This window comes from Hipposideros armiger, unplaced genomic scaffold, assembly GCF_001890085.2.
Source record: "Hipposideros armiger isolate ML-2016 unplaced genomic scaffold, ASM189008v1 scaffold_44, whole genome shotgun sequence".
Lineage (NCBI taxonomy): Eukaryota > Metazoa > Chordata > Mammalia > Chiroptera > Hipposideridae > Hipposideros > Hipposideros armiger.
This window is the reverse complement of record NW_017731394.1, coordinates 1,399,273-1,411,420: the sequence shown is the minus strand read 5'-3', so window position 1 is coordinate 1,411,420 and position 12,148 is coordinate 1,399,273. Positions and strand designations below refer to the sequence as shown.

The window sequence follows — 12,148 nt, the reverse complement described above, 5'->3', positions numbered from 1 at the left end:
TCATGTTGTGGTGACCCCCAACCATAAAATTATTTTCGTTGCTACTCTATAACTGTAATTTTGCTACTGTTATGAATCGTAATGTAAATACCTTTTTGTTTTCAAATGGTCTTAGGCGACCGCTGTGAAAGGGTCATTCGACCCCCAAAGGGGTCGTGACCCACAGGTTGAGAACTGCTGGTCTAGATGCTTTATTTTCTTTTCAATCCTTGAAAAATCATTAATAATAGTTATCATTCCCATTTTGTAAGTGGGAACACTGATGCTGGGAGAGATTCAGTAGTTGATACAAGGTGATGAAATTTTTTTTTTTTATCACACTGCCTCTCCAAAGCAGGTTGATAGTTTAAAAAATTGCATGATATTCAAAAATAATGAGATTATAGCTGATCTGGTAATCCTACCAGTGTAGGCTCTATAATGAAGCTATCAAAGAATATTGGTTGAATTAATGAAGGACAATCAGTGGCTGTGTATTCAAGGCCAGGGACATCCTATGTTAGTCAAAAGTATCTTTCTCCATATGGGTTGAATCAATACCAATTGAAGAGAATAATTGATGAATCCAAAATATAGGACCAATTTATGTAGGAAAGAAATGTAAAATTTTTTTGGTTTATGTTTCTTAACATATATATAGACATAATTTTACTGAAATGTATAAATGAAATCATACATGAAGTACAGTCTCTTTTTTTGTCTTTATTTATTCCTCCACCTATAGAACTCTGCCCATCATAACTATACTAACAACTTAATATATTCCATATTTTATCCATGCTCATAAAAACATATATACAAGTAAGATTTTTTTAAAATTTGTTTCAGGTGTACAGCACAGTGCAATAGTTATACCTTTTACAAAACCCTCAAAGTGACCAAGATTTGTTTTTAATCATAATTTTACAAAAATGGATTATATTATACATATATACTATATATGTATTTTTATCTTCTTTCAATAAAATCTATGGAAATTTCCCCAAACTACCTGTTATAATCCTAATTAATTTTATATGGGTATAGACTATTCCATGATGTGGATACACCATAATTTATTAAACCATTTTTCTATTGGTGGACATTTACTTTAACTTTTTGCTGCTGGAAAGTTTACAGCAAATAACTTGGTACAAACACTTTTATATCCTGGTGTTTTATTTCTATGGGGTAGATTCCAGGAGTGGAATTGCTGGGTCAAAAGATAACTTTTTTTATTTGAATAGCTTTTGCCAATGGCTTTCCATAAAGGCCATAACAATTCATATTTCTTACAGCAATGTGCAAAATTATTTTTACTCATTGCTTCAATAGTACTAATACCCTTTTAAGCTTTTACCATTCTGATTGGTATAAAATGACACCTGTTATTTTGTTTTTCCCATTTTGTAAGTTTGTATGTGTTGCCATATTATTTTTAGCTATTTCCATTTTCTCTTCTGGGAATCACTTTTTCATATTCTTTGCCAGTTTTCTCAATGAGTAGTTTTGGTTTTCCTGTCCTGTTATAAGAACTGTATATAATCTGTCATTGCATTTGGGAAGCTGGTGACTTGAACTCATCCTACTTCACTCCCACTCTCAACCTATTTGCCTCTACTGAAGCCAAGGAGCTGGATGCAGGGAAACCTGAGGTTTTATGGCCGTCTCAAAGAAGAGGGCTAGTGGAGAGCCTAGCGCAAGGAGTAAAACTGACCCATAGAAATACCTGGAACACCTCAACTGCCTTTCTACCAGAAGAACGTGGACATCAGGCGGGCTGAGTCCTCCCTGCTCTTGAGCAAAGATTTCTTTCTGGCTCTTTGTTGGAAGACTACCAACAGCCTATTTGCTGTCTAAACCTGCTACTCTAGGACTGCCAACACTGAGCTTCAGTGAATAGACAGAAAAAAGAACTGCACAGCTAAGGATCCAGCAACAAGAAAGGAATATACGACTGTTGGTATAGGCCCCCAACAAAATAGAGCTGCTGCAGGAGAGACAATAACCTGAACAAAATTATATGAACACAGAGAGATTGAAAGTGCAGTATTAAAAAAAATATCCGTAGGGGCAGCCAGGTGGCTCAGTTGGTTAGAGCGTGTGCTCTTAACAACAAGGCTCCCGGCTCGATTCCCCACATGGGATGGTGGGCTGTGCTCCCCACAACTAGATTAAAAATGGTGACTGGACTTGAAGCTGAGCTGCGTCCTCAACTAGATTGAAACAATTACTTGACTTGGAGCTGATGGGTCCTGGGGAAAAACACTGTTCCCCAATAAAATGAATTTTTAAAAACCACAAAAACTGGAGCCAAAAACCATTATTTTTAAAAAATTTTTTAAATTTATTTTTTATTTATTTTTAGCTGAGCCATCCTGACACCTGTTGGCAGCTCAGCGGCAGTTCAGCTCGGGCCGGGAATCTAACCACTGTTGCTCAGAGTTCGAACTCTTGAGCAAGCTCTTAACCAACTGAGCCACTCAGCCAGCCCTATTTTTTTCTTTTAAAAACACATTTTTTATTTTTTATTTTTAAGATTTTATTGGGTAATTGGAAGAGGGGAACAGTGTTGGGGAATTGGAGAAGGAGACCGGCCAAGTTGTTCTTCAATCTGTTTTACAGGGTGCCAGTCACCATCTGGTTTCCCATTAGCAGCTCGTAGCCTCTAAGCTCACGGTGCTGTGTTCAATCTTAGTTCTGGGTGGGCATAGCCACCATCCCATGCGGGAGTCGAGCCAGCAGTCTTATTGTTAAGAGTGCAGGCTCAATCCACTGAGCCATCTGGGCAGCAGCTCAGCTCAAGGTGCCGAGTTCAGTCTTAGTTGCGGGTGGGCATAGCCCACCATCGAACAGGCTATCTTCTTGTTACACCAGCTGAGCCATCCTGCCACCTGTTGACAGCTCAGCTCAGGCGCAGCATCACTGGCCCATATGGGAATCGAACCGTGGCCCTGTTGCAGAGCTTGTGCTCTTAAGCCAACTCAACCAACTGAGCCACTCAGCTGGCCCTTAAAAAAAAACCATTATTTTTAAACCAACCACAGCAATAGGTCAAATGGAGGAGAATGGTGACATGAAGATTTAAATTAACAGCCTAGAGAATCTAGTGGAAAAATATTTTTTAACCTAGAGCAAAAGTTCAAAGAAAGGGTAAAAATGATAGATTTTGAGGATAGAATAAGGAGACCTAATATATATAATAGGAGTTCAAAAAGGAAAAAAGGGAACAGATGAAGAGACAATAATTTTTTTAAATTCTTGAATCTAGCTTCAAAGGGCATGGTGAGTTCCAGGTAAAATTTGTGGTAATAATAATAAATGCCAATTATAAGTACTCACTCTGCCAGGGGGTGTTCTAATGACTTCACATTAACTAACAGTCCTTACAACAGCCCTACAAAATAGGTGCCACTATCCACCGTATGCAGATCATGAAAAAAGAGGTTCAATGGATACTCAGAATGTGAACCCAGGAAGTCTAACCCCAGAGCCTTGAATAAACTGCTTCAAAGAGGAAAGACCTATATTTAGGGATATCCTGTGAAAATTTATGAACTCTGAAGATCAAGGGGCAGTCTTACAAATTCCAGAGAGAAAGAGCAAGTTACCAGCAAAAGAAAAAGACTCATCAGAGTTATCTGCAGCATCTTAAGCCAGAAAACAGTAGACAAATTTATATATACTACTGAGAGAAAAGGACTACAAGCCAAATTATTCACCTATCAGGGTGAAACAAAGATTCGCTGATATATCACAATTGAGCAACTAATCCCACCTACCATCTGATGCAAATAATCAAAGAGAAAAGGAAATATAATAACCTTGATCTTTGCACATGCTATTCTTTCTGCCTAGAATAACCCCCTTTCTTTACCAGTATAACACCTCATCCATAACATCTTAACTTTTTCCAGAAAATCTTTTGCAACTCCTTGAGTCTATATTTTATACACTTCCTAAATGCTCCCATAGCACCCCGTACTTCCCCCATCTTGGCACTTACTTTCCCCATAAAATTGTAAGCTCTATGAGAACTTGGATAGACTATGCATGTTTTGTTCACTGGTAGCCAGAATACAGTAGTTTGGCCTGAGTGACTAAAATTTATGTATAATCCAAATTAGCAAATTTCTTCCTGCCCTACTGTGCCTTGTTTATCTGTATACATCTTGTTGACTATTTTACGAAATTTTAAATTTACAAAATTTCAACATGAATGAGTATGAAAATCTATTCATGGAGGATTGATTTATATAAGGCTTATTTACAATGCATATATCCATCTTGGGTTCAAACTTCTATATGCTATTTTTGAAAGGTAGAATTAATAACATAAAGATCAATTTGCAAGATTAGTCAAAAAGCTGAGGTAGTATTTTATTACTCTAAAAAGAATACTAATCCTATGTTTTTCTGTTTCTCTTCAGATTAAAGCTAAAAATTATGACAAGGTTGAAAAGGTGAGTCCTATTAAAATATACTTGAATTTTATGCTGACGTTTAACTTAGGACTTACCCAATATAAGGCAAATTAGTAAAATGTTAATAATTATTGAACCTACATAGTGATTATATAGTTCATTGTACTTATTCAACTTTTGTATGCTAGAAAATGTTCATTATAAAAACTTTGGAAAAGAAAGTCATTATTCTCTACTGACCAAAATCATCAGAATGATTTTGATTATCTAAAAATAGGAAGTTGTTATTTACTATTTATTTGTAAGAAGATAGATTCATGAAAGGAGCTGAATTTGTTTTGTTTTTTTAAAGATTTTTATTGGGGAATTGGGGGGATGGGAACAGTGCTTGGGAATTGGGGGAAGGGGAACAGACAAGTTGCTGTCGTTTTGTTCTTCAGTCTAGTTGTGGAGGACGTTGCTTCACTGGCCCAAGTTGGCACCATCATTGCGCTCTTCCCGGGCGAGGCAGATCAGTCGCCGGCTTCTGGACGGCCGCTCACTGCGGCTGCTGGCCGCTCACGCTGGCTGCTGGCTACATACGGTAGCCCATGGCAACCCACTGCCACAGGGGCTGCAGCCTACGCCGTCGCCGGCGACTCACGGCAGCCCAGCTCCAGGTTGAGCTGTTGTTCAGCATCTTAGCTGTAGAGGGCAGTGTCACTGGCCCTCATATGTGGGATCCGAACCGGGGTTCTCTGGCGTCCCAAGCCAGTTCTTAACCATCGCGCCACTCGGCTGGCCCTGAATTTGTTCTTTAATGTTCCATTTCACCCATGTATATGTGAAATTTAACCTGTGGGTTCTGATAATCTTTTATTTGTAGCTATTTCAGAGATGCCTTATGAAGGTTTTGCACATTGATTTATGGAAGTGTTATCTTTCATATGTCCGAGAAACCAAGGGCAAACTTCCAAGTTACAAGTAAGTTAAATCAGGATCTTAAAATGCAAGTCATCCCCCAGCACACAGTCAATCCCACAGTAACTCACACCTTCTCTTAACTCTATGGAAAGAGACTTAAGGATTTGAAAAGTTGGGATTCTTTGAGAAGTCAGTAAATCTTGGAAAAAGTACTTCAAAAGAGCCACTGGCGTTAGTCTTATTCTGTAGAATTGAATCATCCCAGCCCCCCTTCAATGATTGAAACACTAAATATTTGCCACACCTAATCACTTTGTTGACAGGCTTGTCAAACTTAATAAAAAGCATATTACTTGGCATGGAACCACGCTTGGCAGGCTCCAATGCCATGTGCTACTTAAGTATTCCAAGTCACCTTTGACAACTCTATTGTAGTATCGTTGATCTCCCCTCCTGACTTAACACCCACCTGTCTATGTTCGCTGAATCTAAATAATGGACCTTCTCAAATACTATTTGTGTATATTACAAAGCGGCTAGTTACTTCTACAACTAGAATTTTATTTTTTCCTCATTACCCTTTATTGTCTTATATTGAAGAGGACGTTCTTTCTCTCTAAATATTATTACTTCAGAGCTAATAGATCTTCAGATGTAACTTACCTCCTTAAACCAGATATTTCCACATATTACTCTGCTATATATAAGATTAGGCAATTTAAAGGATATAAAGATAAGTAAAACCTCGAACTTACTGTTGATAAGCTAACAAGCAGTAGGTAAAGAAAACAAAGTACCATATTTTGCCGTGTACGATGTGTACTTTTTTGCCCCAATTTGTACTAATTCCGTATCTATATGTTTTTAATTCTTTTATTTATGCTTATGAGTTAAAAGTGCGACTCTAGAACTCAATAATGATATCTGTATGCAAAATAACACCCTGGAATACGATAATCGGTTTTGTTGAATTTATGATGAACTTGCAACAATGAAGAGTTCTTGGCCTTCTATGATGCATAAATATTGTAAATTTGTTACCAGTACATAAACTTTCTTACTTTGTATTTGTTCTTGTGTTTTCTAATTGTTTGTTACCTAAAATTTCTTGTACCATGATATGTTAAAAAATAAATACTAAAATTCCTTTATAATACAAAAAACAAGTACCTAAATGTAAACAAATACAAATTTGAATTAAAAAATTAAAACAAAAGATATCTTTTTCCCTGAAAGTTTGAGCCAAAAATGTGGGTACATATTATACAAGGAGCACATTATACATGGCAAAATACAGTATATAAATTAATGACATTGACAAACTAAACACAAAAGAACTACTTTATTTTTTAAGATTTTATTGGAGAATTGGGGAAGGGGAACAGTGTTGGGGAATTGGGGAAGGGGAACAGCCAAGTTGTCCTTCAATCTTAGCAGTGGAGGACACAGCTAGCTAGCTCAGCTCCAAGTCCAATAGCCATCCAGCTGCCAGTGGGCAGCTCGTGGCCGCTCAGCTCAAGGTGCTGTGTTCAATTTTAGCTGAGGTGGGCATAGCCCACCATCCCATGCGGGAGTCGAACCGGCAACCTTGTTAGGAGCACATTCTCTCACTAGTTGAGCCATCCTGCCACATGTTGGCAGCTCAGCGGCAGCTCAGCTCGGGCGCAGCTCACTGGCCCATGTGGGAATCGAACCAGCAACCCTGTTGCTCAGAGCTTGTGCTCTTAACCAACTGAGCCACTTGGCGACCCAAGAACTACTTTATATTCTTAAAAAGATGTCTTTACATTTTTGTTTATATATACAAAAGGTTTAAATGCTGTTCTGATCATATGAGCAGAAGTTATGATTGTTTTAATTATAGATATATTTTAATACAATTTTTAAAAAACATGTCTTTCACATTTATTTCAGAGAAAAAATGGCTCAAGCATATGACTTTGCACTGGATAAAATTGGAATGGAAATTATGTCCTATCAGGTAGAATTTAAAAAATTCTTAATATATAACTAAAAAAATTTGAAAATAGCAAGAAAGATACTAACTTTTTTATTTTATTTCTTAGATTTGGGTGGATTACATCAATTTCTTAAAAGGCGTGTAAGTATTTTTATAGGTTGCTTTTATAGTGTGCATAGTTGGTTTAGCTATTATATAATTGATGGCATTTCTTATCCAACACCAGGGAAGCCGTTGGATCTTATGCGGAAAATCAGAGAATAACAGCCGTTCGAAGGGTTTACCAACGAGGTTGTGTTAACCCAATGATCAACATTGAACAACTCTGGAGAGACTATAACAAGTATGAAGAGGTAAATTAGGCCAGAGTGGTTATTATAACCAAGCCATTTTAACTTTTATGCATTGTGGATTTGTGGATTCTAGCCTTTCTTATATCAGGTAGCTGGATATCAGTGCTACACATGTATGTTTTTAAATTGATTGTAATGAAACAACCATTCCCAATGTTTTTGCAAGGTTTTGAGCATCTCATATTGCTGTTGGTTATTTTTCAGAGACTACTCTGGGAGAATTATAATTCTTACAAAACCATTTTTATTGAGTGCTAAGCTATACCCACACAATCATACACACACATGGCCACTGAGATCTCTTATGAAATGATAGCTTTTATAGAATTGCTTTTCCAGTAATGATAATCAGTTGCAGTACACCTCTATCACCTAGTTACAGTGATAAGATTTTTGGCTTGCATTTGTGAGATATGGAGCTGCAATCCAAGATTTTTGTCTCATTGCTATATGTTTTAACTGTGTGAGCTAATAAGTAAACATTTATGCCAAATGAGCTCTCTCATTAAAAGAAAGTTCCTCATATGTCCACTGATTTGGAAGGACTATGTAGAATATGGAAACCATTCCCTCATAGGCTTGAGCAGTGGTTCTCAAAAGTTTTGGTCTTTTGATTTTAAAAATTATTGAAAACCACAAAGAACTGTCAATTTGTATAAGGGTTTTATAGATCAAATTTAGCATATTGGAGTTAAAACTGAGAAATTTTAAGATTTTTCAAAATTCATTTAAAGTTTACAATAGTAAATGCCTTACATTTTAACATAAATAGCATTAAAACAAACCGTATTTGCCAAAACAAGAAAAAATTTAGTGAGAAGTGTGGCCTTGTTTTGTGTTTTTGCAAATTTTCTTAATATCTAGGTTAATAGAAGACAGCTAGATTTTCATATCTGCCTCTAAATTCCATCTGCTATGATATTGAACATCAAGTAGCCTCTGAAAAGCTCCAAGTGTATTTGTAAGTGAGGCAAATAATGTCTTAGTACTATATGAAAACTGTTTTCATCTCATGGACCATCCCCCACCCCCGAAAAGGCCTTGAGGATCAGGAATCCTTGGACTACCCTTTGAGAACTGGGAGAACGAGTGATAATGTTCATGTCTCCTTGCTAACTCTACATTTACTTTTCAGGTTATGCAGACCTAGTTAAAAATGGCTTTTGGAGCTAAGTCATGGCTATTCACCCAGATGAATGTGAACATTATTATTTATTAGTAGAATTTTATATGAAATTGATCCTTTCCAAATCATTCCCTATCTTTAGAAATTTCTGATATATGGAAATACACTGCCAGTCCATAACATTCATAGGAACATCTTCCTTGATCTCTGAAGCATATAGTGTGATTGTACCTTTATTTTACTAACCAAAAGATCTTTTAAAATAATTTAAAGTAACTTAGTAAATGAACAAATTAACTGTATTGTGCTGATTAAAAAATATATTTAATTTAAAGATAATATACCTTTTCCTTTGTTTTTTTATTAGGGTATCAATATTCATTTAGCTAAAAAAATGATTGAAGATCGGAGTAGAGATTACATGAATGCTAGGCGTGTAGCAAAGGTATGAAATTCTATCAGGCCACTTATTTTAATGATAATTATGAGTATGATGTTTACAGAAGAGCTTTCTCTGGTATTACTCAATATTTTCAATTATTAGCAATCTTAACTGATGGCAGTTGCATTTCTGAACAGATGATATTGTTGAAGTGAAATACCTCTTTACAGACATATTAAAGGACAAAATAGAATAAATCAAGTTTGGAATAAATTATTTTTAAAAATATAGAAACAGGTCATAGGGACAAGGTTCTAACTAGAATTATGAAGTAGTTCTTATTCTTTCCTCTTATTTGCTCATGCATATCTGAATACTGTACTACTTTGTTGTCTAATAACATAGTTCTCAAAAATATTTTTATCTTGTGTACATACCATTTTATTCATTGACACTGTGAGAAGTTAGGAAAATAGCCTAGTATAATACAAACTATTGAAATTTTAAAAGACACATAGTTTCTCCAAAGATGACAGTCATGATGCCACTAGATCATCTGTCTTGTTCATCTGTCAACTCATCTGTCCTAGAGAGTGACTTCCTAGATTACCTGTAGAGAGGGCCCAGGGGTATTCTAGTCACCCAGTCCTGATAACCTGTTCTTGAGTAGGTAATTGTCTGTTATCTTTCTCCCTGATCTTAAATAGTTTTTAGGTTATATTAACAAAGTGGTATTTGAAAGAAATAGGCATTTGAACAAAGTATTCCAAACTGATCAATTCCATCCTGTGTACCTGAGTTGTTCCTATGCTCACCACAGAATTCTAAATGATTTTGTCTAGGAATATGAGACAGTGATGAAAGGTTTGGACCGCAATGCACCCTCAGTGCCTCCTCAGAATACTCCTCAAGAAGCTCAGCAGGTGGACATGTGGAAGAAATATATACAGTGGGAAAAGAGCAACCCTCTTCGTACAGAAGATCAGACTCTTATAACAAAAAGAGGTAATAAGACTAACCCTCTTGGAACTCCAATTACATGTATGTTGGGCCACTTGATATTATCCCATAGGTTACCTAGATTGTTTTTTACCCCCAGTCTTTTTCTCTCCTAAGTTCTTCAGATACGATAATTTCTTTAGCTTCATCTCCATGTCCACTGGTCTTTGTTTTATCATAGCCAATCCAATGTTAAGCCCATCTAGTGAATTCTTCATTTCAGATATTTTACTTTTCAGCTCTGTAAATTTCCATTCTAGAAAGTTTTGTATTTTTTACAGTTCCTTTTTTATAGTTTCGTTTGCTCTGTTGCAATTCCATGTCTATTTCCATCTTTTTCTTTATATCCTTGAACATATTTATAACAATAGTTATAAAATTGTCATCTGCTAATTCCATCATCTGAACCATCATGGGGTTGTTGTTTTTTTCTCTTGTTTTATGAGTGACATTTTCCTGTTTTATCACAATATAAACATTTAAATTTTTCTTTTGGACATTGTACAGATGTACAGGTGATACAGTGTAAAGACTGGATTTTGTTATCTTCCTCTAAAGAATGTTGAGTTTTATTTTAGCAGGATGTTCAATTACTGACAGATCACCTAGACCTTGTAATGGCTTGGTTTTACACTGTTAAGTTGGGTGTGTTTTAGTTTTGCCCTTAATCTTAGGGTAAATCTTAGTCCTGGAACATGGTTTTTACTCCTAAAACATAATGGGAAGTACAGGGTATTTACCCACACCCTCTTATTTGATAGGACTCAAATTCCAAACGTGGTCTCCATTACAGTGGGCAGCTGCTGAGATGCCCGTTCAGCTCTTTCAGACTTCCAGCTTTGCTTTCTGCTTGGATTCTTTGTATTCTTTCCTATGTATGTATATTCTGGGGGTCAGCAAATGATTTGAGGGTGTTTATGCCCAGATTTTGAGGCTCCACTTTTTGTGGCTCTCTCTTTTAGGGGATTTTCCCCCTTAATTTCCAGCTGTTCTCATAGGCCAAAAATCTATATTACCAGTACTTATCTCAAGCCAGTAAGACTTCAGCATTTGATGTGAGTTCTAACTATCCGAGAACTGTATGCCCTTGAGGGGAAAAGCCATGTTAAATATGGATCTCACCCAATGTGGTTCTTATTTTTTAAGGGCTCCATCTTCTCTGGTTTCTGTTTCTTTTGGTCATTCTCCAGTGCCTTTAAATAGTCGCTTTGTTTTTTAGCTTATGAATTTTATTTTCAGGAGAGTTAATCCTATACAAACTACTTTGCCACTGCCAGAGCTGGAAGCTGGACCTTTCAAAAACTCCTCCATCTTGCTCTCTCTCACTTATTGGCCTTTGCAAATAATGCATTTTTGTTTTGTTTATTTACTTTTTTTTTTTTTGCCTACACCATTTTTGTATCTACTCCTGTCCTTGCACTCCACTTACTCTGTCATCTGACCAGCTTCTATACCTTCTTCAGGTTTCGCTTTAGAAGTCAATTCCTTAGTGAAGCCTTTCTTGAGTGTCTAAACTATGTTAAGTCCTGCTGCTGTAAGTTTCAAGAGTACGCTGTACTATGGGCCGGCCGAATGGCTCAGTTGGTTAAGAGCTCGCTCAAGAGTTTGAGCTCTGAGCAACAGCGGTTCGAGGCCAGCCCGAGCTGAGCAGCCGCTAAGCTGCCAATAGGTAGCAGGATGGCTCAGCTAAAAAAAAAAAAAAAAAAGAGTACGCTGTACTTTCCTCATCACAATACTTATTGCTTTTTATATTTGACCTCTTAATGTTGATCTTTTCAATATATTGCAGACTTTTTGAGTATAGGAAGTCTTATTCACTGGTGTATTCAGTTTCTTTCACATTCCTTGCACATAGTTGCTCAATAAATATTAAGTAAATAAATGGTGTATGGATGGGGCTTGGGTGGATAATGGTGCTGCCAGAAATCACTAAAGCTTTTTATTTCTAATTGTCATTCATTATTGAGTGCCCTGTCTTAGCCTGATAATTTGGTTGTGATGCTTGTATTGATAGTATCATAA

The 12,148-nt window shown here is 36.5% G+C and overlaps 1 protein-coding gene across 1 annotated transcript in view; it reads left to right on the top strand.

Annotated features, from left to right (window-relative positions):
* CSTF3 (cleavage stimulation factor subunit 3) overlaps window positions 1-12,148 on the top strand; it is a 72,274-nt gene that overhangs the window by 45,985 nt on the left and 14,141 nt on the right. The window contains exons 4-10 of the mRNA XM_019639536.1: window positions 4,410-4,442; window positions 5,269-5,366; window positions 7,221-7,287; window positions 7,373-7,407; window positions 7,493-7,619; window positions 9,113-9,190; window positions 9,970-10,132. Coding sequence (XP_019495081.1) covers window positions 4,410-4,442; window positions 5,269-5,366; window positions 7,221-7,287; window positions 7,373-7,407; window positions 7,493-7,619; window positions 9,113-9,190; window positions 9,970-10,132 — 601 coding nt within the window. The remainder of the gene's footprint in view (window positions 1-4,409; window positions 4,443-5,268; window positions 5,367-7,220; window positions 7,288-7,372; window positions 7,408-7,492; window positions 7,620-9,112; window positions 9,191-9,969; window positions 10,133-12,148) is intronic.